This window comes from Ochotona curzoniae, unplaced genomic scaffold, assembly GCF_017591425.1.
Source record: "Ochotona curzoniae isolate NIBS_2020 unplaced genomic scaffold, NIBS_Ocur_1.0 scaffold_4763, whole genome shotgun sequence".
NCBI classification, from domain to species: Eukaryota; Metazoa; Chordata; class Mammalia; order Lagomorpha; family Ochotonidae; genus Ochotona; species Ochotona curzoniae.
Window position 1 is genome coordinate 2,058,564 of NW_024467123.1, and position 24,726 is coordinate 2,083,289.

General features: G+C 46.5%; 1 protein-coding gene across 6 annotated transcripts in view; it reads right to left on the bottom strand.

Moving 5' to 3' along the window:
- The window catches only part of MARCHF8 (membrane associated ring-CH-type finger 8), a 106,453-nt gene that overhangs the window by 54,838 nt on the left and 26,889 nt on the right, over window positions 1-24,726 (bottom strand). For all 6 annotated transcript variants that reach the window (XM_040970419.1, XM_040970415.1, XM_040970422.1 and 3 more), the window contains exon 2: window positions 17,722-17,909. In XM_040970419.1, the coding sequence (XP_040826353.1) occupies window positions 17,722-17,823 (102 nt within the window). In that variant the 5' untranslated portion in view covers window positions 17,824-17,909. The remainder of the gene's footprint in view (window positions 1-17,721; window positions 17,910-24,726) is intronic.

A 24,726-nucleotide genomic window follows, 5' to 3' on the forward strand; every position in this document is an offset into this window, starting at 1 on the left:
GGTGACTGTTGAAAATTCTGCTTTCCCCAGAGAAAGAGCAAAGAGGACCATAGCTGTGCTCAGATCACGACCTGAGTCGTCCTCTGCAGGCAAAGTCAGGGAATCACATGATTTACAACTCAGTGGGTGATGTTAATCAATAAAAAAAGACATGGTCGGCAGCAAGAGTGAGACGACAGCCTTCTGAAACACTAGAATTCATATATGCAAATGATTCCACATCTTCATAATTTCAAGCAATATATTCTTGTTAGAAACAGCACAGCACAAACTGGAAAATGGAAGGACCTGGCCAAGCTTCTCTGGGTCAGGAATCCCAACTGTGTGCCACCCTGGAGCCTCCCTGGAATCGCCAAGCTAGATGGCATTCCTGCACCACGGGAGAACCCAGTGGCCCGCTCAGCAGGCCCTTCTCCTACCTGAAGCTTCATTTTCCCACAGGAGCACGGCGACGGTGGCGGCGTGTCCTCGGGGCAGTTGGCCCAGGCCGCACAGCTCGGCCAGGTCTGCAGAGCAGCTGCTGCCCTGCAGCAAGCAGCAGGGCATCGCGGCCTCGGGACTTGCCAGGGCTTGCTGGAGCCCTCGGCCGTGAACACTGCTGTGAGCACACTGGACTAACTACTTCCTCCAGCTGATTTCCAAGGCATGAAGCCATCAATGAATAATTCATGACAAGTCCATTCCAGCAAGCGCTTTCCCTTCTGCCCTCTGCTCGCCGGCAGCAAAATGCAAGCACAGATTCTCAGCCACATTTGGTGGCAGCCAGGGAATGACAGCAAATACTGCTCCGCGTGCTCTGTTTGCCTGATAACCTATCACCCACACTTACTTCAGTCTTTTTTTTTTTTAATGCACAAAGGTAAATAATTAGCCACAGATGTCTGTCAGAACAAACCAAAAAAAAAAAAAAAATCTCTACAAAACCTGCCTTACATTATGGGTTCTGACTGTGGGGAAAGCAGCAAAGTGCTTGCACTGCAATAAGCAAGACTGTGTTTACATTTAGCAGGATAAGCTCCCACAAACCAAAGAAAGTCATCACGGCTGGGGGAGGGGAGCTGAGGGAAGCAATGCCAGGAAGCCGAGTGCTTCAAAGGGGAATTTTCCCTGGTCTCGGGGCTACAAATAAATCTTCCATCTCACTGGCATTCTTCTAGGAAGCCCGGGAACACTCATTTCCCCAAATTTTTCAAGGCTTACACATTTTCCCAACAAATGATAGCTGAAGCAGTTTACTTTCCGCCACTAAAAACACAAATTTCCAGGAAGAAATGGCACCAAAAAAGAGGGCCCAGGTTCTCACCATCTGGGCTACACCTCCAGAAGTTCAGCCAGCTGAGGTGTTATCACCAGTTTTGCCTCAATTACTGCATTCTTTCCTTGTGCATTCACTGTTAGTGCCACCAGCATCGATCCTGCGGAAACCAAGGTCCTAGACCGTGCTTTGATGGGGACCCCAATGCTATCAGATCCTAGTCTCCCACAGACTCTAGTCTCCCTCCCTAAGCTTAGTTTCCTTGCTCTATCTTTACTAAAAATAACTCACTGAGCTGAGAGAGTGGGGCGGCCAGCCTCACAAGGGTTTTTTTTTAATTATTATTATTACTATTGCATTTCATTTTATGACATCGTTTCATAGGCTCTGAGGTTCCCCCAACCCCTCCCTGTACCCTCCTCCCATAATGCTGGATTACTCCACCTTATTGCAGTATTACAATTCAAATCCAGTCATGCTTCTTTCATTGCAAGCACGTACCATGCATGGAGTCCAGCATCTTATTGTCCAGATCAATTCAACAGTTTCTTGGGGAGACCATCTCTGGTCTAAAAGCAGAGCTGGCAGAATCTCGTCCCGACCAATTAAAAGCCATAATATAACATCAACAACAGTTTACAACATGACCCATAGGGTTCTTGACCACAAGACTTCAGAGATGATTTCTCTCTCCTGTACCCATCATCTGGATTTGGGGGTTTGTCTTGAAGATTTTTCCTAGGCTCCCAGCAAGAACCCTGCAACCTGGTCGACTGAAATCCACTTTCATCAAAACACTCAGAAGAAGACAGCATCACTCATAAATCAGTGGTAGGCCGTGAATACTGTGAATATGTGCCTCTCAACCCCAACTTCGGTCTGCGAGTCAGACGCGAGAGAGACAGGGCTCCCAAGATGACACCCTCCCAACCTGATATGTATTTATTCCATACTGCCCCTGAGCCTGTGACCAACCAGCACGTGACCATCGTCAGGTGGCCGTCGTGAGCAGCTCCATCACTGAGCGCGCAGTGTGCGAGCGACTCAACAGCAGTGACACAGACCACCACACCGGGCGCAGATGACAAGAGGCACCACCGTCCCGCCCCACCAATGACCCCTGCCCAGTCCCCTGCCCTGCGCTCATCAGTCTGGCAGAGCCTCTTCCCATCATGCTGTCTCCCTCATGTCCAAGCATAAACCCCAACCAACGTTGAGGTGCAAGGGGGCCTTCTGTCAATTTCCACGGCAGGGAAATCAAAAACTCCTAGGGTCTGTATCCTACGGAACGTGCCCCAAGCCCTTGAGGAGCCTGGGAGGGGAAACAATAGCTGGGTCCTTGCTCTGTGCTTTCGATGAAGACAGCCTTTCTTCCACCACTCCGATGTCAAGAGTGAGACGCTTTGTGTTGGGTTCAGCAGGGAGCCATGCTCCAGGAGTTAGCTTTTCCAGCTGCAAGTGTACTATTCCTAATTATTTCTCATTTAATTGCTGGTTCTGCAAATTGGTTTTTCATGTGGCGCCTTGACCCCATAAGTCCCTCTTTGCTTCATTCCATGACTTTATAAAACTCAAGTTCTTCTTTGGCAGTTCCACAATACTTAGGAATCCTCACCACAACTGAAGAGGAATTATTTCTTCCAGAAGTGCCGGCACCCTCCCCCCAGGAGCTCTGGCCACTCGAAGCATTCTGCTGTGCGCAGTGACCCTACATCTTTCACCAGCCATCACTGGGCATCTGTCCCACCTTTCCGGGGGTGCAGCTGTGAGTCCAGGGGGCCCTTCTCTTCCTTGCCGTGTGAATGTGCAGGCCAGGAAGCTCACCGAGTATAGCAAAGGGCAGAAGAAACCCGCTGAGTGCTACATTCAACATCCATTCAACATCCGTTACACTGTGGCTCCGTCGGAGAGTGACGCCCCAGAGCATGGCATTGTGGCAGTGCCGACTGCTCGCTAACTGGCAGGGTCTGAGAAGCAACGTCTCTTTGACTTTTTTTCCTTTCCATTTCCTCCTCCTCCAAGGCTGATCACACATCTCTATCCCCAAATGTCAGCCATTAAGGTTAGAATATTCCTCTAACCTCCCCCCCACCTTTCTGTGTAAGAGGATGGTCGTCAAAAAATCCTCTGATGTACCTTAACTTGAGAGCAGCTTAAAAGATCCCCATTCTGGAAGGGATGCTCACTCCAGGGAGGAATGTGCAGGACACAGAGATGTGAAGGAGAGCTAAGCAGACAGACCCTGAGTTCTCCCACCTCAGTCTATTACAGCACGTCATGCTTTTGTGTCACACCACTCCACTACACGCTGGCCAATCCTCACCAATCCTAGGCAGATAAACATTTTCCCTGAATCTCTGTGCCTTCGTTCTGACTATGCTCACACATCACCCAGAGCTCTGATTAAATATGAAGCCCATGACACGGCACGTTAAGCCTCCGTGATATCAGCATCCCACATGGGCAGCAGTTCAGGCCTCATCTGCTCTTTCAATCCAACTCCCTCCAGCTCCTTGCTAATGTGCCTGGAACAGCGGGAGCAGAGGACAGGAAGTCCTTGGGCCCTGCACCCACATGGAGACCAGAAAGAAGCTCCTGGTTCCTGGCTTCTGATCTGCCTGCTCTGGCCCAGCTCTGGCCTATCTCCACTGCTGCAGCGATTTGGGGAGTGAAACAACAGTTTGAGGATCTGCCTCATCCTCCTCTTTTTCTAACCCTGTAATTCAAATAAAAATAAATTTTAAAAAATTAAATAAACCCGTGTTGCTTTTCTGTTGATGGTATGTTCTGGTTTCACATTGCTGGTACATTTCTGTTGGATTTCATCCATGAGCTCTTCATATCAGGAAGACCTGGATTTGACTTCATCAACAACAGCCCTAACTCTGACACCAAGCTAACAGGTGAGCAAACACCAGCTCTGCCACACAGCAGAAGAGCCTGCCAGCTGCCATTCCTGCTCCCCATGAGAACTCAGCATCTGTTCTTCCTGGCTCTCTCTAGTCACCAGGAGTTGTGGGGGACACTAACCTCCCTCTCCTAGCTAGAGCAGGCTGGCAAGAGCCCACTTCCTGAGGCAGACACCTCCAGCAGGACATGGTCTGCATGCTGAATGGTCTCAAAGGCCATGTGTTAAGAACTTGGTCCTCAGAGTGGCCCTGCTGGGAGGTAGATCTTTCAGTGGATGCTGGGGGGGAAGGGGAACAGGTGTGTTCCTTGGGCACGCTGCTATAAAAGCCTGAGTTTGGTCCCATCCAGATCGCTGATTCCTTGTGCACAACACGATCTTGTCCCCATCAGCTACAGGCACCTCAGAAACACCTATGCCACGCGCAATCTTGACTTTGACCCTCCGGAACCTTGAACTCAAACTCTTCTTGCTTTGGAAATGTGTTGCAGTAGAGAAAAGCTGATGGATACAACCATTAACAAGACCTCAGTCGGGTGTGTTCACCACCAGACGCCCCGCCTGTGCCACCTGCCCATTTTGTCCCCGCTACTCCAGTGAGTGCGACCAGCTGTACCAGCCAGAGCTCACCTAGCCGGACCACCACAATCCGTCAGCCACTGGCACTTTCCGTCCTGCTCCTGTCCTTCTCCTTGCCATTTGCTCCTTCTCCATATCCTCTATACCACTTCCTTGTTCAGGTCATTGTCACTCACGGGCGCCATCACTTTGTAAGCAGTCTCTTTCCAAGCTCCTCTTACCAAATGATTCTCTAATTGCATGGTGACCTCATAAAAAATAGTGTTCCAACGGTGTGGCTCCCATTCCACCTCCACGGACTTCTCAGTGCCTATGGAATCAATGTGGCACTCTCAAGCCTCGCCCCACGCACCCAGCGAGCATTTAAGTGCCAGTCATAAACAGCTTTGGTTAGTTCCTCGGTGGGACCCTAAGCACTTCTCCCGCCTAAGGATTCGTTCTGCAATGCACTCTTTGCAAGCCCAGCATGATAGCCTAGTGACTAAATCCTTGCCTCGGAACCACTGGGATCCCATATGGGCACTGGTTCATATCCCGGCTGCCCCGCTTCCCACCCAGCTCCCTGCTTGTGACCTGGGAAAGCAGTAGAGGACGGCCCAATGCCTTGGGACCCTGCACTCGTGTGAGAGTCCTGCAAGAGGCTCCTGGCAGTCAGTACTGCTCAGCTCTGGCCTTTGCAGCCACTTGGGGAGTGAATCAGCAGACGATCCTTTCTCTGTGTATCTACCTCTCCAATAAAAAATAAATAAATCTTAAAAATAAAGTAGTAGTTCTGCATTGCACTGCTCCCTCTGGCCTGAACATGATATCCTTTAGCTTCACAACTAGTACCTTATCTTATTTTTTTTAAGATTCATTTCATTTTTATGTGAAAGAGTTACAGAAAAAGATCTTCGAGCCAGTGAATCACTCCCCAGGTGGCTTCAATGACCACAGCTGGGCTGTTTCAAAGCCAAGTTTCTTCCGGGTCCCCCGGGTGAGCACAAGAACCCAGGGCCTTGGGCCATCATCCACTGCTTTTTGCAGATGAATTAGAGGGAGCTGATTGGAAGTGGACTCAAGCCCGTACCCACATGGGATGCTGGCACTGCAGATGGCGGATTAATATACAGTGCCAGCCCCAGCTCCTCCTTTTTGAAGATTCACCTTTGACATTCCTCCTTCCAGAAAATATCCCCTGCGGTCATAGATTTGGTGCGGAGACTCTTTCTGGACCACGGGATTTGCCACACCCAATTGTCTGTCTACTTCCGATCAGCCACAAAGCAGGACAAAGGAGGCTGAGGCAAGGAGACTAACAGAGGCTGCAAAGCAGTACAGGTGACAATGTCTGGGCCACGGTGACAGCTGTGGAACGGACACAGAGCACAAGGTCTGGAGAGAGAATCAGGCAGCCCACAGCTGGTCTCTTCACAATACCACATGTATGCTTTGTACCTGAATATAACAGGGGCCGAATAACTACTTGTTTGAAGAATGAACACGTTAATGAAGACTCGGGTGAAGACATCAGCAAACAGGCAGAATGCAAGACTCGAGCTCCGTGCAGACTTACTAAGCAATGCTGGAGTGTAGATACAGGCAAAGCGGGTGGAGAAGGGCGAGGTCCTCAGTGAGGCACAGCTGCTTTACAAAGATACGGCCTTCACACAGCAAGTTAGTGAAGAGCAGTCTGGAGGTTGAGTCTGCAAACCCAGTCCACTCTCAGAGACTCAAGTCTGTGCCTCACCTAAGAGATGAGCATGGGAGTGGCGGTCACACTGCTCAGTGAATGACCTACACGGACTGAGGTCCACAAGGCCCTTGGAGGAAGGGCGTCTTGCACAACGTTTGTGCCAGCAGCTGCTATGTGAAACAGAGGTCCTCACTGGCAGGCTTCACCTGAGATGCGACAGAAACGGTCACGTTCAAATGTCTGACGGGACCTCCACTTACTATAGCGAGAAGGAAGCCAGCACCTTTACTGCCACTGTCAACAATCAGGATTGTTTACACAGACACAAGTCACAGAACATTTGGGAAACTGGAACCTCAGAGGTGCTTTCACAAAGTGCAACACCCCAACCCCACCTCCCAGCACTGCAGGGAAATCCTAAATCCAACAGGATGGTCTTTCACACACAGCCAAGATAAAAAGCGAGCCAGAGAATTCCCAGATGCCAAGAGGTAGATAAAAACAAACAACTGCACAGCAGCTATCACTCAGCTGAGATTTTAAATATATGTTTACAGAACTAAAGAAAAAAAATGATATAATTTAAGGGCAGGAAATGAAAAAAAACACACAAAAGTTAAGAAATAAAACTGTACAGACACTAGAAGTAGACCTGAAAGAAAATAAGTCCAGCACACAGAAAGAGAAGAGGAGGCAGTGCGGGAGGCCAGGTCTGCAGGAAGGGTGGCTGAGGAGCCCAGCAGTGCAAAGGCACGTGCCAGGCAGAGACTGCCACCAGAGCACAGAGAGCAGGGCTCAGCTCACCCCACCCCGCTGGACCACGGCTGCTGCAGGGGAGGGCGGGGCTCCACCATCCGTGTGCTGCTCCAGTGAGGGAAAACCCATGTGTGCAATACATCACCTGTGCAGGAAAGCATGCTGCAACGGAAACTAAACAATACGGAAAAGCACGCTAAGTCAGGTGGCCACCGGGAAGACAGTTCTCGCTGCACATGAGTATGTGTAAATATATGCAGAATAAAGATATCACCTTGGTGAGATAGTAAGACATTGACAAGTATTACAGGGCGCTATAATTATATTGAACATTCTGAATTGAAAAGCAAACTTAGTTGTTTTTCTCCTAAAAGGAGAAAAGATTTAAAAAAGATTTCTTGAGATTACTGCTGGCCCACTGTTTTGGTTTTTTTGTTTGTTTTTTTGTTTTGCCCCACTGTTTAGTTCACAAATGACAACTGGCAATTACAACCAACTCGATTCTTTATTTTCAATTATCTAAAAGGCAGAAAGAGAAATCGTCGATTCACTGGCTCACCACCTAAATTTCTGCAACAGGCAAGGATATGCCAGGCCAAAGCCAGGACCTCTGGAACTCTTTCCGTATCTACCACGAGTGGCCAAGAGACCTGAGCGCATAGGCCATCACCTGCTGCCTTCCAGGCGTGCACTAGTCGGGGGCTAAAAGCAGAAGCAAGCCCAGGACTCCATCCTCAGTGCTGTACTGAGCACCACACCAAACGCCAAACCGAGTCATGAAGCCCTGCAGTGACACTTCGGTCACTCCGGAAAACCAATACCAGGGTTTCTCCTTGCACACAGGCCGACCTAACTCACCAAGATTTTTAACTGTACTTAGATTACAATTACTCTGATAGAGCAAATTCTCACCGGTCTAACAGAGAGACCAGCCAGGTCCACTGTGTGCACCCTCCACTGGACTCGCGCACAGGCTGGGAATGACAAAGCCAGCTAATGAGCACACCACGGCCTCAACAGTGACTACCACTCAGCGGTGACTTCTAAAAAGCTCTTTATTTCCCAATCAAGTTTCCTTTTATACTGCCTAGTATGTTCTTTTTATATGACTTACTTGAAAGGCAGAGGGACACAGAGAGATTGCTATCTTCTGGCTATTTGGAAATACACGAAGCTATTCTTAGCTTTAATCACGTGCTGTGCAATAAAACCTATTCCTCCCATGCAACTGAAACTGCACCTAGGAGCACTCCAGCAGCTATAACTCTCCTGAAGCACTCTGTAGTTCAGCTGTTCAGATTCCACGCAAACACCATACCGTCTTATTTTACCATGTCTAGGCTGTCTCCTTTAACACACTGCCCGCTGCGTTCATCGACTTTCTCACAAAGAGCTTCCTTGCTTTCCTGAGGATAGAAGAGTACCCTGCTTTGCAGACACACCACGTTCTAGAACTCATCCACCAACGGCCACTTAGAAACACTGAGGATAATGCTCCAGGCAGCAGAACTAAGGCCCTGGCAGTCTCTTCCTGTTCTTCGTGGGTGCCTCCCCTCTCCCTCCTTCTGCCTTTCAGTGTCACCTCCACCCAAACCCAAGTGTGTTCACGTTGCACAGCTGTGACTCCTGAATAAAATGGACCTTCCACACTCACTACATTCATAAGGCGGTATCCCTGTGTGAACTGTCTGATGTGTAATCGCAGATGACTCGTCACAAAAGACTTTTCCATTCTCTTAACATGCGTAAGATTTCACACCTGCGTGAACTCTCTTCTCGACTTGACTTGCTGACTACAAGCTTCCTGAAGTTTACTTCCTGACTTATCTGATTTCCAAGCAGTTCATCCTTTCTGTGGGCATCTGTGAGTTGTGGCACTGTTTCTTGCTCCAGGATCACATCAGGCTTGGTAATGGAGCATCCCAAGGAGAGCGTACTGCTCTCAACGGCTCTCCAGCATCACATCCCCCAACGGGGTCTTCTGAGCATTGTCCATGATTGTCCACTGCTCCTGGGTAAACTCCACAACCAAGCCTTCAGACGACATGAACGCTGCTGACGTTCATGGGATTGTTCATGGGAGGACTACAGGGATGTTTGTCCTCACCATTTCTGTCCAGTGTAATAAAGCAAGAAGCGGGGAGGGAGGAGGAGGATGGCAGAAAGCAGAATTGGCAGAGAACAGCCAGATAGAAGAGGGCAGTGCACAGCTGTCTCTACTGACCAATGACATGCGTACCAAAGCAGTCATCCATGGATTCTCCAAAAGGATGATAAAGAGTGACAAATGAGTCTGGCAAAATCGCAAGGCACCAGTAACAAACAGCAAGACATGCAAATTGTAAAACAAGGGAATAGGCAATCAGCCTTGCAGTTAAAGCTGAGTCTCCTATGTCTCAGTGCGCTTAAGTGTAACCTCCAGCTCAGGTCCTGATTCTACATTCATACGAACGCAGACGCAGGAGGCAGCGATGATGGCTTAAGTCACTGGGTACATGCCACCCACATGGAAGACCTGCACTGAGTCAATCAGCCCAAGCTGGGCCCTGGCAGGCATCTCAGGGAACTAGTCAGTGGATAAGAGACCTCTGTCTATGTTTCAGAAATAACTTACAAGAGGTTAAGACCTTTACAGTGGGCCTCTCTCTCTCTCTCTTTTCTACCCTGCTATTCTTGCAGCAGCCTCAGCTGCAGCGGCCCCTCCCCTCCAGACCTGCTAGGATGGGGGAGGGGGAAGGGCTGGAAAACCTAGGTTAACCTGATACACTGCCCTTTATGCCTTAAAAAAAAAAAAAAAGGCCTTTACAGTGAAATCTATGAATATCACTAGAAGAAAATAAGAGTTAAAGAGGACAGATTATCTTGCTCACGGGTCAAGAATCCATAATGCTAAAATGTCAACTTGTTTTTAAGTGGAAATGGATATTGAAAAACAAAAATATAAGAGAATTAAGATGGCGGAATAGGGTAAGGACAAGTTTACACAGATGGAGAAGCAGCCAGTGTGAAGCACAGAGGGCACATTCCAGGAAATAGGAGAGGACAGACCGACAGCAGAGCGGCACCTGGAGACTGACAGACACAGGAAAGCAGTGGATACAACGGTGTGGTGTTGCAGTGACTGATGCTCCAGTGGCATTCAGCCAGTGGAGACCTGAACTGCTCCAACTCCACCAGCAACAAGGTGGGAAGGGACATTCACCAGGAGCTCAGGAGATGAACCCAGACAAAGAACTGCCCATCTTGCTGGTCTGTCTGATTTAACCAGGAGCAGAGACAGAGCGGCAGATCCCAAACAGGCAGTGTGGGAGCAGGGTGGATTTCATAGCCAAGTCAGGCCCCTAGAGCTGAATCAGGCACCATTTGGTGTAGGGAGGCAAAGGCTATGGGACAGGACTGCCCATGCACTGCGCTGGAGGTGAACTCATTTCTGGCTCAGTGAACTACAACAATGTGGTATCCTACAGGTTCTACCCAAGATAAGTCCAGGTAGCCCAAAGACCTGATGGCCAGCAGATTAAGAACCCTAACCATTAGCACACCAGGCACCATTTGATACAGGGTAGCAAAGGCTATGAGACTGGAGGGACAACAGTGAGCTGCACATGTGCCGAGCTGGGAGCGAAATCACTGAGCTCAGTGCACTGCACTGGTCCCACAGGAAAATAATACCAACTATGACATTGTACAGATCCATAAGTCCATGTGGCCCTCAGACCTAACGGCCAACAGATTCTGGCAAGATCAGCACCACCAACAACCTAGCTATGCAGGGCTCATGGTGTCTCCCTAATCCTGGGAATGGCTCAAACCAGAAGAGGGAGAAAAGTTGCAGACAATGGTGAAGCCTCAGCACGGTATCACAGGAGGCAGAGAGTGGTGAGCCAGGGGCTGGGGTTACAGAGACCATGCAATAGCCTAACACAAGAACCCAGACCTGGAACTCACTGGAGGGAGTGGCACAAGTGACTAGAAACAAAAAGCCATGTGCCAACCACAATAAGTAAAATCGAACTGTAGACCTATGGGTGACACAGCTTAGAAATCTACCCCAAGGAAAAGAATCTGCTAACCAGAAGTACAATGACCAAGAGCAAAATAAGAGACAAAGGCACAATGAATATTACTGAAAACTCCCCTGCAAACGAGCAAAATGCTTTGCCAACCTCAGTGTTAACTGAGGAAGACATCCAGAAAATGGGGGGATACAGAATCCAAAACACTTGTGATAAAGCTTCTTAACAACAAGAAGCACGTAAAGCAGGAATTCAAGAAATTTTACCAATGTGTCACACAGGTAATGAATCACATGAAAACTGATATATCAGAAATTAAGAATATGATAGAGAAAATTAAAAAGCAGACTGGAGAGTGTCCAGAACAGATTAAAGGAGGGAGAAGAAAGAATCGCCAAACTGGAAGATATTTTCTGTCGCCAGGGGAAACAAACAAAAAGCTGGAAACAGAGGTGGGCCAAGCTAAAAAAAAAAAAAAAAAAGTATTCAAGAACTAAAAGACACCATTAAAAGGCCAAATGTAAGAATTATGGGAGTACCAGAAAGTGCAGAGAGAGAAGCTGGGTTTAAAAATATATTTAATGACGTACTAAAAGAAAATTTCCCTAATCTGGAGAGTGAACAACATCCAGGAGGGGCACAGAACTCCCAACAGGCTTAACTAAAAGCGATCTTCACCACGACACATGATCATCAAGCTCTCTTCAATCGAACATAAGGAAAAGATCCTTAAATGTGCACATGAAAAAAAATCAACGGACATATAAAGAAAGACCAATTAAACTCACAGGAGATCTCTCACAAGAAAGCTACAGGCCAGAGAGAATGGAGTGACATAGTCCAGATTCCAAAAGAAAAAAATTGTCAGCCCAGGATAACGTACCCAGCAAAACTTTCCTTTGTCTTTGAAAATGAAATAAAATTCTTCCACAGCAAAGAAAAGTTAAAAGAATATGCCTCTTCCAAACCTGCCCTACAAATGATCCTTAAAGACGTTCTCTTGACAGAGAAAATGAATAGCATCCAGCAAAACCAAAAGCAAATGGGAAGAACATCCCAGCAAAATAACAATAGAAGACTAAACCAATGAACAACCCATTCCTAAAATGACAGGACCAAATTACCACCCATTCATATTAACCCTGAATGTAAATGGATCAAACTCATCAATCAAATGTCATAGATTAGTAGACTGGATTAATAAAACAAAACTCATCTGTTCGCTGACTACAGGAGATTATATCACCAACAAAAATTAGCGGAAACTATATCTCATGGATTTTTTTGTTTGTTTTATGTCTTCAAAACTCTTTCCCATTAAATTCTTCACTGACTCATAGGCCATACAGTACCATCATTTTCCTCCACAAGGTTCTTGACTTTCATTTCTTCAGTGACACATTAGTCTTCAGTAGTATGCTATTTAATGTCATGGCATTTTTAATTTCTTGTTTTCTTCCTGTTGTTGATTTTGTATTGTGGCTTTTCATTTAAGGGGATGTATAGTAACTGTGTAAAGGAGACTATCATATCCAGATGTGAGGATACAATGCAGTATGCATCTCTACTTCCAGATCAAAGATGGACTCCCAATGAAACTGTTTACTATATCTTGACAATAGGATGCTGGACTCTCTGCCATTGTCCATGCCCACAATGATGGGACATATGACTGTGTATGAAGAACTATATTATAGTAATTACATAGGGAACTCAGGAAGCAGAGAGGACTTGGGGAGGGGTGAGGGCAATCCCAGGGCCTATGCAACTGTATCATAAAATGATAATAATAATAATAATAATAATAAAAGAAAAAATTTCATGGAAAATAAATTTTAAAACTCAGGTTTATTTTTGTGTTAATTATTTCAAAATTCATGTATAGTTTTTCCATTGTATTTTCCATGAACGTTTTGAAGATCTCTCATATACATGAATTTCAGAAGTTTTTGCAGTAAAATAAACCTAGCTTTTAATTTTCTACAAACTTTAAAAAAAAAGAAATAAGTTGAATTACCAGATTGTTTCCACTTAATTCCTCAAAGTAAACAATCAAATAACAGTTTCAGAAAACATTTAACAATTGATCTAAATTGCACATTAGAGAGAGCAGTGAGAATACAACAGGAGTAACATGTCTTGTTTGTAAACTTGAGTACAAATGCAACAATGACTTATTTTAAAAATAGCTTATTAAAGATTTACGCTATCTGAAAAAAATAATACAAATATAAAATCTAGTAGTGGTTTTTGTCTTTATAGAAATTGACAATCTGATTCTTAAACACAGAAATGAAAAACATAACCAAAAATAGGAAAAATGAGTTTAAAGAAAACCCCTTATGTTCAAGGTGCACTGTAAAGCCTGAACACTGACAACTGAGTGGTGTGCGTATCAAGACAAACAGGTGAATATAAGAAAGAGAGCCCAGAGAGAAAATGTATGCACAACTGATTGAAGGACAGATACTGCAGAAATGACGGTCTATTCAGCTGTTGCTGGGACAACGCAATATTCATGTACAGAAACATTACGTCCTTTGTCTTTCAAATAAAACCCAAATAAATAAAATGGTAACTAGGAGGAGGGGGTTGGGTATTAGCACAGCTGTTAAGACACCACTCGAAGCACCCACATCCCATGTGGGAGCGCCTGCTTGCAGTCCCAGCTTCTACACTTGCCATCTGACTTCATCCTAATGTGTTTCACGGGGGGCAGCAGTTGATGGCTCACATACTTGGGTCCCTATCACCCACCCAGCCATACCGAGTAAAAGGCTCCTACCTTCTGCTTAATCCAGCTCTGGATGCTGCAAACATTTGGGGAGTGGAACAATAAATGGAAGATGCCTATTACTCTACAAACAGATGAAAATAAACACTTACAGGTGTGTACACACGAAGTTAATGTACATAAACCTATATACCTTCTATACAACTGCACTCGCAGTTTTCCACGCAAGGGAAAGGAAATACCTGAATGTTCACAGCAGCCTTATTTGTCATCGCCAAAAACATAAACATCCCAAATCCCCATCAACAGGATAACAACTGTGGCATATCTGAATGACGGGTAATACTTGGCAAGAAAATAGGCTAACTAACTACTGAGAGAAATACTTAGATGAATAAGCAAGGAACTAAACTGTATGAAAGAATGCTGACCAGGGCCCAGCACGGTGGTTCAGTTAGCTAACCCTCAGTGTGCAAGCGCCAGCATCCCATGTGAGTGCCAGTTTGTGTCCTGCCTGCTCTACTGCCCATCCAGATCCCTGCTTGTAGCCTAGCAAGCACAGGAGGATGGCTCAAAAGCCTGAGCCCCTGAATCCCTGTGGGAGACCCAGAAGAAACTCCTGGCTCTCCTGGCTTCAGACTGGATCGACTCTGCTCCCATAGCTGCAACCATCTGGGAAGTGAACCGAAAATACCAGTCTACGTTGAAAGAAAACAGATCAATGAGTACTGAGAAAGGGAACGGACAGCGGCCCAAGGGAGGGATGCCAAAGCAGTGTGAGAGAGACTGGGGGAGTGGGAGACGCCTCTGTGAGCCTGATGGGGACATGATTTCATGTGTGTGCACATGTCTAAGGTTATCAAATTGTGGACATCAAGAAAAGCCTTTCAAGGAGATTGGCTCTATTTACTACACCCACAAGTACTACTGTTACATATGTGTGTATATGTGTACGTATATAAACTCCTTTCCTGACCTAAAAACAATTCCTTTCTTTCCCCCTCCAACTCTACACAGCTTCCTCACACACATACACGCCTGACGACTGAATGCCTCCCTGCCCCAGACCCTGCGTCGAGGCTCTCACCCCCAGCAAGTCAGCAGTCAAGGACAAAGCCTGGGGGAGGTAATTAGGTACTGGAGGTGAGGTTAGGATGTCAGGATCAGTACGCTTGCGTGAAGAGGCAGCTGTTTTCAACTCAGAAGGATGTGGTCCCACTGGCACCCTGAGCAGAACCTCCAGCATCCAGAACTGTGAAAAACAAGTGCTTGCTGCTTAAACCAGCACTCCGTGCTATTCTGCTACAGTAGCCTAGGCAGAAGATCCACACCTACCCAGACATTCTGACCAATTTGGTTTCCGCACTGGACGTGAGAACAGGACTGGCAGCCTAGGCTTGCTACAAGACAAGTTCTTAGACTGACCTTCTGCCTGGCTATATCTGTCAATTCATTTAGACCAAGAGGATTTTCAAGAGATTACCAGGGCCAGTGTTATGGCACAGCAGATAAAGTCACAGTTGGCAACACTGGCCAGCATCCCATGTAGATACCAGTTCCTGCCCTGGCTGCTTCTCTTGTCATCTAGTGCCCTGCTAATGGCCTAGGGGACAAAAAAAAAAAAAAAAAAAAAAAAAAAAGACTTTCAAAGCGCTTGGATCTCTGCCACACACAGAGGAGATTCAGATGAAGCTCCTGGCTCCTGGCTTCAGCCTGGCTCAGCCCTGGCCATTGCAAGTATATGGAGAGTGAATCAGCCAATGCAAATTCTGTCTCTTCCTCTCTTTCAAAATAAAAAAAAAAATCTTTTTTAATTAAATGAATCTTTCATTGATAGAATATAAGAAATATAAATCTTGTGGGTAGTTTCCCATTATTTTAAATTGATAAACAAAAAATACTGAAAACACTATATTTATAAACCCAACCCCACCCATACTTCCACTTGGCATTTCCGACAATGCTGACCACACACGTCCCCAAAATTCAGTAAAACAGAAAGGGCTGCAGGTTGACAATCAAAAAGAAAAACATGAATGATTCAGAGGTCCTTTTAAATGTATGCGATGTACTACTCCTTGCAATTCTTGTATTTTACAGGGCGTGACACAGAAGACTACGCCTTCAAAAAATCCTCCATGGTGTAGAGGAAGGAACGAAGCTTCAACTTCGAGCAGGACTTCTTAATTCAAGATTTAACAAAGATTCCTTACAATCCTGGGCAACTAGTAAGTTTAAGCGTAAGAAACGCCACAACAGCTCACAGAGCAAATGTCTGCCAAAGCACTGTGTAAGGCAAAGCAGAGAGCAGGCAGGCAGTCCTGCCTCGCCCCAGCCGCTCCCATCTGCACTCACCCAGCCGACCGGGTAGCAAGCCAAACATACCACACACACCCCCACCCCATCACTCCCATCATACTCAGGGTCACCATCACATTTTTTGCAGCCAAGGATAGGGAATTGACCTCCAGACCAAATCCAGCTGGCCACCTGTTCTGGTCATTGACATCTCACTTGCACACACTCATGTGGAGAGAAGCAGACACCGTCTTCTTGTGTGTTTTTACACTACAATGGCACAACCAAGCAGCAGTTCATTCTGACTCACAGAGTCTTAAACGTTTTTTTTTTTTTTTATCTGATCCTTTACAGGTTGTCAAGTCTGGACTAAGTAAGATATTAAATAACCCTCTATTCATTTAATTCACTCCCCAAATGGGTGCCTCAATGACCAACTTAAGCAAGCATGACAACAACAACAACAAACCCTGGAGCCAGCATTGTGGCAGAGCAATTTAAGCAGCCACCCGCAATGCCAGCATCCCATATGGGTGCTAGTCCAAATCACAGCTGCTTCATTGGCAACCAAACTCCTTGCTAAAGCAGCAAGGAAAAAGCAGCCAAAGACCTGGCACAGGTGCTTGCTCCCAGCTTCCCAGGCGTTCTCCCTGGTTCCTGGCTATGCTGTGGCCCACACCCATGTGTCACTTGGGAAGTAAACCAGTAGATGAAATCACTCCCTCTGAATCTGCCTCTCCTTCTGTATCTGAGCTTTTCAAAAAGAAATGTTGCGGGTTTTTTTTTTTAATAATTGTTTTAAAAGGACAACAATAGATTTTTCGCCAGCTTTTCCAACCTCCTCTGATGCCCCATCCAACGGGTGTGTTCTGCTGGAGTTAGTCTATCCCAACATCTTCGAGTGCACCTTGCTCAACCCCCGGATCTTCAGTATGTACAATTTCTCCCACCTAGAACACGCTGCAGTCCCCCTTCTCAAGACTCCTGGCCACCATTCCAGTTCTCCACGCGAATGCCATTTTCTCCAGAAAGCCTTTCCTGATCCACTGGTGTGGTGGGAGCAGGGAAAGGTGGTCCTCAACTTCCTCCATCACTGATCTGATTAGCCTTTTCATGATCAAGCCAGAGGATGGACACCCAAGGGCAGAGAGAGGCTCTGTGTTGCTAACTACAACAGATCTATAGCAAAACCTTCCTACATTTTTGCTCAAAGAAAATGATCCTCATGCCCTGAGAATCCAAAGAATTGGCCTCAGTGATTTTCCCAGAAGTAATCAGGCTGAACTCATCAATGAAGGAACCACTTAGAAGCAGTCTAAGTTTATATTATGTCTGTAAACACAGAAACCTACCAGAAGACAATTCCGTTGGAGCACGACTACTTGTGTGCTTATGAGAATATTGTCAGCACAAACTCTGATCTTGGGAAATCAATGCCACTCTATGCAATACTTCATGGAAATTTACTGCAAAATAAGCCCAGCGTGGTATTCCCCTTACCTGTTCCTGCCTCTCCTTCTCTTTGGTCTTACTTGTGTAGACGCGAGCAGAGGCAGCACCCTGGGCTGGAATGGCAGAGCGCGGCTGCAGTGGCATGCTCATCCCAGCCTCCGACCCGGTGATCTTCTTCAAGGACGAGCGTCTCCACTGGCAGAGTCATTTTGGGCCATGGACTTCAAGCTGTGAGACTGAAGACAAGGAAGATGTGACTAAGCTGGAATGCCTGCAAGACATCCAGCAGCGAGGCTAGCAATTTATATTCATTTTCAAAAGCCTTAACTAAGTCTTGGGGGGAAAAAAATGCTAAAAAAAAAAAAAAAGGAATTTAAATAGGAAAAAAATGCAGAATTTCTCTCTGACAGTAAGATGGGAGTGCCTGAGAGAGGTTGGTGGTCAGGTATCAGTGTAAATCAGAGCTCCAGTTTCCACGGGCTGCTTGGATTCAGGACACAGCAGCCTCCATTAACTGTAAGAATTTTTTTTTTTAAGTAAGCAGCTTTTCATCATCAAGCTTTCATTCTGACATAAGTAACGATCTTTCCTTACAACTGCTATCCGTGAGTCCCCATGATGGCAAGATTAGAGGGTAAGTAGTCTACAACAAATTCAACATAGCTAGGATCTCTACTTAACATTCCTGAAGCCTGAACTCTCCAGATCAGTTGGCAAACTTTATTCTATGAAGCGCAAGGCGTGGGCCAAATGTGTTCCAGCTACTCAACTGCGCCTGTGTGGCAAAAAGGGTCAGCCATGATGAAGTACAAATAGTGAGAGCAGCTATGTTCCAATAAAACGTTACTTACAAAAAACAGGTGGCAGGCTTCGTGTGATACACAGACCTGTAGCTTGCCACACACCGCTCTACAGGGTCTCCCAGGGAAGACGGGAGCCAGCGTGGGCAGCCCTGAGCACCGTGCAAAGGCTGCCCTCGGGTGAACGCACGGTGCTGCGGTCAGCTGTCTCCAGGCACCTCTGCTCTTTTTTTCTGACGTTTCCCTACATGGCTGTAAAGCAGCTAGTGACGGTATAAACATTCTCTCCTCCTCTCTCCCCTGGCTGCCCCCGACTGAAACCTCTCAAATTCTGAACAAACAAACAAAAAAAAAGTAGACACAAACTGCCTGTAAGATTTAACGTAGTAAAGCTTCAAACTCTTCAAGCTTTCACAGTGGATACAAGCCTTATACCACAAGAATGAATCCCTAACGTGGGAGCTTTCATTTATTAACCGTGCCCTGGAGGCATGGCAATAAACAGGGAGCCTGTCAACCCTAAGATGACGTAGGACGGGCAGCCATTTATTCCACTTTTCCCAAAACTCTGTTCTCAACCCAAGCCACGTGTTCTAACAGTGTCCCTGACCAAGCAGAAAAGCACCAGGGTCCGTTCACACAACTATCCAATCAGCAAGCAACGGGAAGCAGCGAGCTGGAAGAGCTCCAAGAACACTGCTGCTGGAGCCGAGCAGGTGATGCCAGTGCCTGGATGTCACAGAGCACCTACGCCGGTTCCGGCTTCTGGGGAGCCTGGCACAAGCAACAGGACCATGTCCGGCTAACAGGGTGGACCCCTGTGCTCGGCACATTCACAGGAGCCAGTGCTTAGCAGCTGTCACTCACACAGGGCACAAACTCCCCAGGGGTGAACCTTTCACGTCAAGGATCGGCCAGAGTAGAACTTGCGACGTGACCATCACCGTTACATCACTGGCCTGCGCCCATCACCGGTCTGGGAGGGACTATTCATCCCACAGAAGCACAAAGGCAGCTGCGGTCTATTTTTTCACTCCAGGATTTTTAGAGGACTCTCTCCTTCAGCTACGTCAGCTACTGCTCTGACACGGCCTCCCGACCCTGGGCAATGGTTTGTAGGTTTACCTAAGGAGATCTCTCTCCTATGCCAGACATATTTAGGGTAAGAATAACTTTATGAGCAAGTCACAACACAGGCTATGACACTTTTAGTGTGAATGTTGATTAGAAAATCTTGCTTTAAAGATTTATTTTTATGGGAAACACAAGCACAAAGAAGGAGATAGAAATATCTTCTATCCGCTGGTTCTCTCTCCAAGCGGCTGCAATGGCCAGAACTGAGTTGATCCAAAGGTAGGAACTTGGTCTGAGTCTCCCACTCGGGTATGGGGTCCCAAGGTTTTCAGCCACCACACCAGACACAAAAATCTTAAAGATATTACCCATATTACTTTCTTTACATAATTTCCAGAAACCAGTTTTATATCAATTCAATGCATCCTTAGCTAAAAACTGTTAGACAGGGACCTGGTGCAGTAGTCTAGTGGCTAAAGTCCTTGCCTTGCATGTAATGGGTTCCCATATGGGTGCCAGTTCATATCCTGGCTGTTTCACTTCCCATCCAGCTCCCTGGATGGCCCAAAGAATTGGGACCCTGGGCCTGCACGGGAGACCCGGAAGAAGTTCCTGGCTCCTGGCTTCAGATCAGATCAGCTCTGGACATTGCAGCCACTTGGGCAGTGAACCAGAGGACAAAGTATCTTTCTCTGCCTCTCCTCTCTGTAAATCTGACTTTCCAATAAAAATAAATAAACCTTAAAAAAAAAAAAACCCTGTTAGACCTCTGCATTAACCCTGACAATCCAGACACAAGGACTTCAACTCCACCACTGCTAACTTGTAAAATACAGCACGCGCATGTGAACACCTGTATCTAGAAGTGCACTGCCAATGCAAGCTGTCCAACAGCCTGAAAAGATACCCCACGTTCACAGATCAGGACTCAGCATTGCCAAGATGTCAATTCTCAAACTGATCTAAAGACTCCAAGCTACTCCTAACAAGATGTGAGTTTAGTTGTAGAAATGGACAAACTTTTCCTAAGATGAATATGGAAATTCCAAAGACTCAGAATCACTAAAAACAACCTTGAAAAAGAACAAAGCAGGCTGACTCACACGTCCCAATTTCAAACTCCAGTATAAAGGAATAGAAATAAACTCACAGATTAACGGAATAGAATTCAGACTCAATCGTATCTGGTCAACTGATTTGCTACAAGGGTGCCAAGATCATTCTAAGGGGAAAGAGTATCTTTTCGACAAATGGTGCTGACACAATCAGACAGCATGTGCAAAAACATGGGTCCTTTCCCCGTACAAAGAAAAGAGACAAGCTCAGGAACAAAATTAAAGCATATGTGCTTCAGAAGATACCAACCAATAAAATGAAAACACAAACCTACAGAACACAAGAAAATGTTTGAAAAGTCCAACTCTAATAAAGGACTTATGTCTAAAATATATAAAGAACTTACAACTCAATAATAAGACAAATAACTCAATAAAAAAAAAAGGAGCACTGAACATCATGAGGCACCAGGAAAATATAAACCAAATCCATGATATCACTTAATTATATCCAAAACCAAATACAAATAAGGGGCAGGTATTAGGCCCTATAATTATCACGTGGGACAGCTCTCACAGCAGAGGGCCTGGGTTCAAGGCCCACCTCCACTTCCATTCCTACTTCCAGCAGATGTGTGCCGTATAAGAAAGCAATGGCTCGGTCACTTGGTCCCTAACACCAATAAACAGAAAGATGTCTCCGTGTGTGTGTGTGTGTGTGTGTGTGGTTCTGCTTTTCAAATTAATAAAATTTTAATAAATAAGGCATTGGTAAGGACATGATGAAACTGACTGCCCTCATACACTATGGGTAGGGAAGTTTGCAGTTACTTTGGAAAATAATTTGTCTCTACTCTGAAATGTCAAATATGTTAACCACAGAATCCAGCAATCTCACTCCTGGGGTAGTGAAAATGAACAGAAATGAAAACATTTGCTCATACAAAATCTTGTACACGAATGTCTATATCACATTATTTGTAATAGCCAAAGGGTGGAAAATACCCAAATGCCAAACAAATGCTAAATGAAACGTGGTATAATCATTCAACGGAATAATACTCAGCAAACAAAGAAACGGAGTACTAATAAAAGCTACAGTATGGAAGAGCCCTGAAAAATAGTATGTTACATGCACGAAATCGATCACGTTTGAAAGAGCACCTGGAGCACGTGTGTAAGGAACGTGCAGAGCAGATAGTACATAGCAACAGGAGATTAGTGGTCGCCTGTGCAAGGGGCAGCAGGGAGCAAGTGGAGGCTCGGACGCAGAAGGAGTTTCTAAGATAATGAAAACATTCGAAAACTGATAGTGGTAATGGCTGTGTAACTCTTGAAACCAGTTACAGCATGATACACTCTCAATCTTAATTAAATGTTAATTGTGATATAAGCTGAATGAAATAGTCATTGTAACAGATATAAGCCAAAAGTCTATCTCAGTAAAGCTGTTTTTAAAAGGACACCAAAATAGGGGCCCGGCGCGGTGGCGCAGTGGTTAAGGTCCTCACCTTGCACGCCCGGGATCCCATGTGGGCGCCGGTTCTATCCCGGCAGCCCCGCTTCCCTTCCAGCTCCCTGCCTGTGGCCCGGGAAAGCAGTCGAGGACGGCCCAAAGCTTTGGGAACCTGCACCCGCGTGCAAGACCCGGAAGAGGCTCCTGGCTTCGGACCGGCATAGCATCGGCCGTTGTGCTCACTTGGGGAGTGAATCATCGGACGGAAGATCTTCCTCTCTGTCTCTCCTCTCTGTATATCTGCCTTTCCAATAAAAACATAATAAAAATTAAATCTTTAAAAAAAAAAAGGACACCAAAATAATGTAGACTGAAGAGAAAGGTTTTGTTTTCCGTTTGTTCTCCCCTGCGTGTGATTTACCCAGCTGACATGGAGATGGCCACCGTGACCCTATCTCGCTCTTCCAGTTGAGAGAGCCAATGGGAAGGACACAGCAGTCAGCAATCAGAAGCTAAACTTCAAGTCCCAGCTCAAAATGATGTTGGGCAAACTGAATTCTCATGCGTAGGAGCGGAGGACAATCCCCTCCGGTTAGTTCCAGGGTGAAGGCCGGGCGGGTCTCACCCACACGCACTGCCGGGGGGGGGGCTCTGCACACCAGGGCATCCAGCAGGCGGGTCCCGCCGCATGTGCAGGGACTTCCCTGGCCATCACAGTGGCCTGCGGTGATGTCTTCCCAGTACTACTTTCTGTCCCCCAGTGCCTGACACAAGATTTACACAACGGAGAACACAAAGCCTTGCTACATCTATTCAGGACCTCTAAGCAACACGACTGTGAGACGGGTGGCCAGGCAGACAACGCTGTCCCTGTGAGCAGCAGAAAGAAGGCCCGATCCTGAAGACAATCAGCATAGCTTAACAATCGAGCGTTCTGTGTGCTTTCCAGATGGCCAAGACAAACCCAGGATTCTGCCCATCCCAGCAACGACGGCATGGACAGACAGACGACAAAGTGGGAGGCAGGAGAAGACGAAGGTGCCAGGCTCATCCCTCTGGGGAATGCTCACACCAGGAGGGGACGGTCCCCCTGTACAGTTTGCAGGACACCTGCTGCCCTCCACAGTGCATTGTTGAATCTTCATACTTCTGACTGGCACTGTCAGAAAAGAAACTGTGAGTCTGTGGTCCTCAGCAGCACAATTCATGTGCCAAACGAGGAGCCTGTGCGCAGCAGGCCTACAAAACCGGAAACCGGATAAGGCAGTAGGAGGGGCCAGCCGCTGCGAACACCAGCAGGGATAATCACGGTCACACTTGACCCACGACACGTGCAAGGACAAGGGACCACCTGGGAAGGGGACGCCTTTGTGACCTGCAGAGGGGCCTAAGGCAGCGCCTGGCTTCTGGATGTACATTCACAATACAAACATGTAGAGAAGCAGCAGTGGGAAGACAGGCTCAGGACGACACATACGGCTTTGCCTGCACACAGGGAAACATAATCCGTTCTTCAAGGAAAATGGTACAGTCAGTCATGGATCTGCTTAGACGCTGCAAACAATAAAGCCCAACACTGATGCAGAACCGTAAAATCCTTCCGGAAACAACAATGGGGCCCAGCATGATAGCCTAGTGGCTAAATCCTCACCATGCACCCGCAGGGACCCCATATGGGCGCCAGTTCATATCACAGCTGCCCCACTTCTCATCTAGCTCCTTTTGGCCTGGGAAAGCAGCGGAGGATGGCTCAACATCTTGGGACCCTACACCCATGCAGGAGACCCACAGGAAGCTCTGGCTCCTGACTTCAGATCAACACAGCTCTGGCCGCTGTGGCCACTTGGGGGATGAACCACCAGACAGAAGATCTTTGCTTTTGTCTCTTCTCTCTGTAAATCTAACTTTCCAACAAAATTAAGTAAATCCTAAAAAAAAAAAAAAAAAAAATCAACGTAGAAACATAATGTGAACAATATCCATCTCAAACCAAAATTCAACAGTCATGCAAACTGTTTAGGGACATTCTAACCAAACTAAGAAGTCAAATGAGCCCTATCTTTGTAATCATTTATATATACCTGACAGGAACATAGAGATACATCCGTGCGCATGGCAGGCACCCAACCCTATGAGCCACTGTCTGTCTCCCAGGGTGCACATCACCAGGAAGCTAGAATCGGAAGCACACCTGGACTCAAAGCCAAGGACACTGACGTGGATGAAGGCCACCAAAGCAGAATTCTTACCTACCACTGCAAAACACCTGCCCCAACACCACCATTTATAATATACGGCTAGGTTTTCTGGCAATTAAACAAAAAGGGAATTATAGAACACGCTGTACACAGGGAAAGGACATAGAACTCTACGGAAAGATGATACAATGTGTCAACAACTTGTATGCTAGGCCCTTGCCCTCGTGTAATGGGTACAATCAGGCTAGCCTGACAGAACTAAAAACTGTACAAAAGCTGACTCTTGGCACGCTCAGCCTGTAAAAATCTGTAAGGCCCAAGATTTTCAACATTACATTATTTACCACAAAAATACTAAAATTTGCTAAAATGTGGGAATGCTAAATAAACCATGCTACTGGGCCCAGCGCGGTGGCGCAAGTGGTTAAAGGTCCTCGCCTTGCACGCCCGGGATCCCATATGGGTGCCGG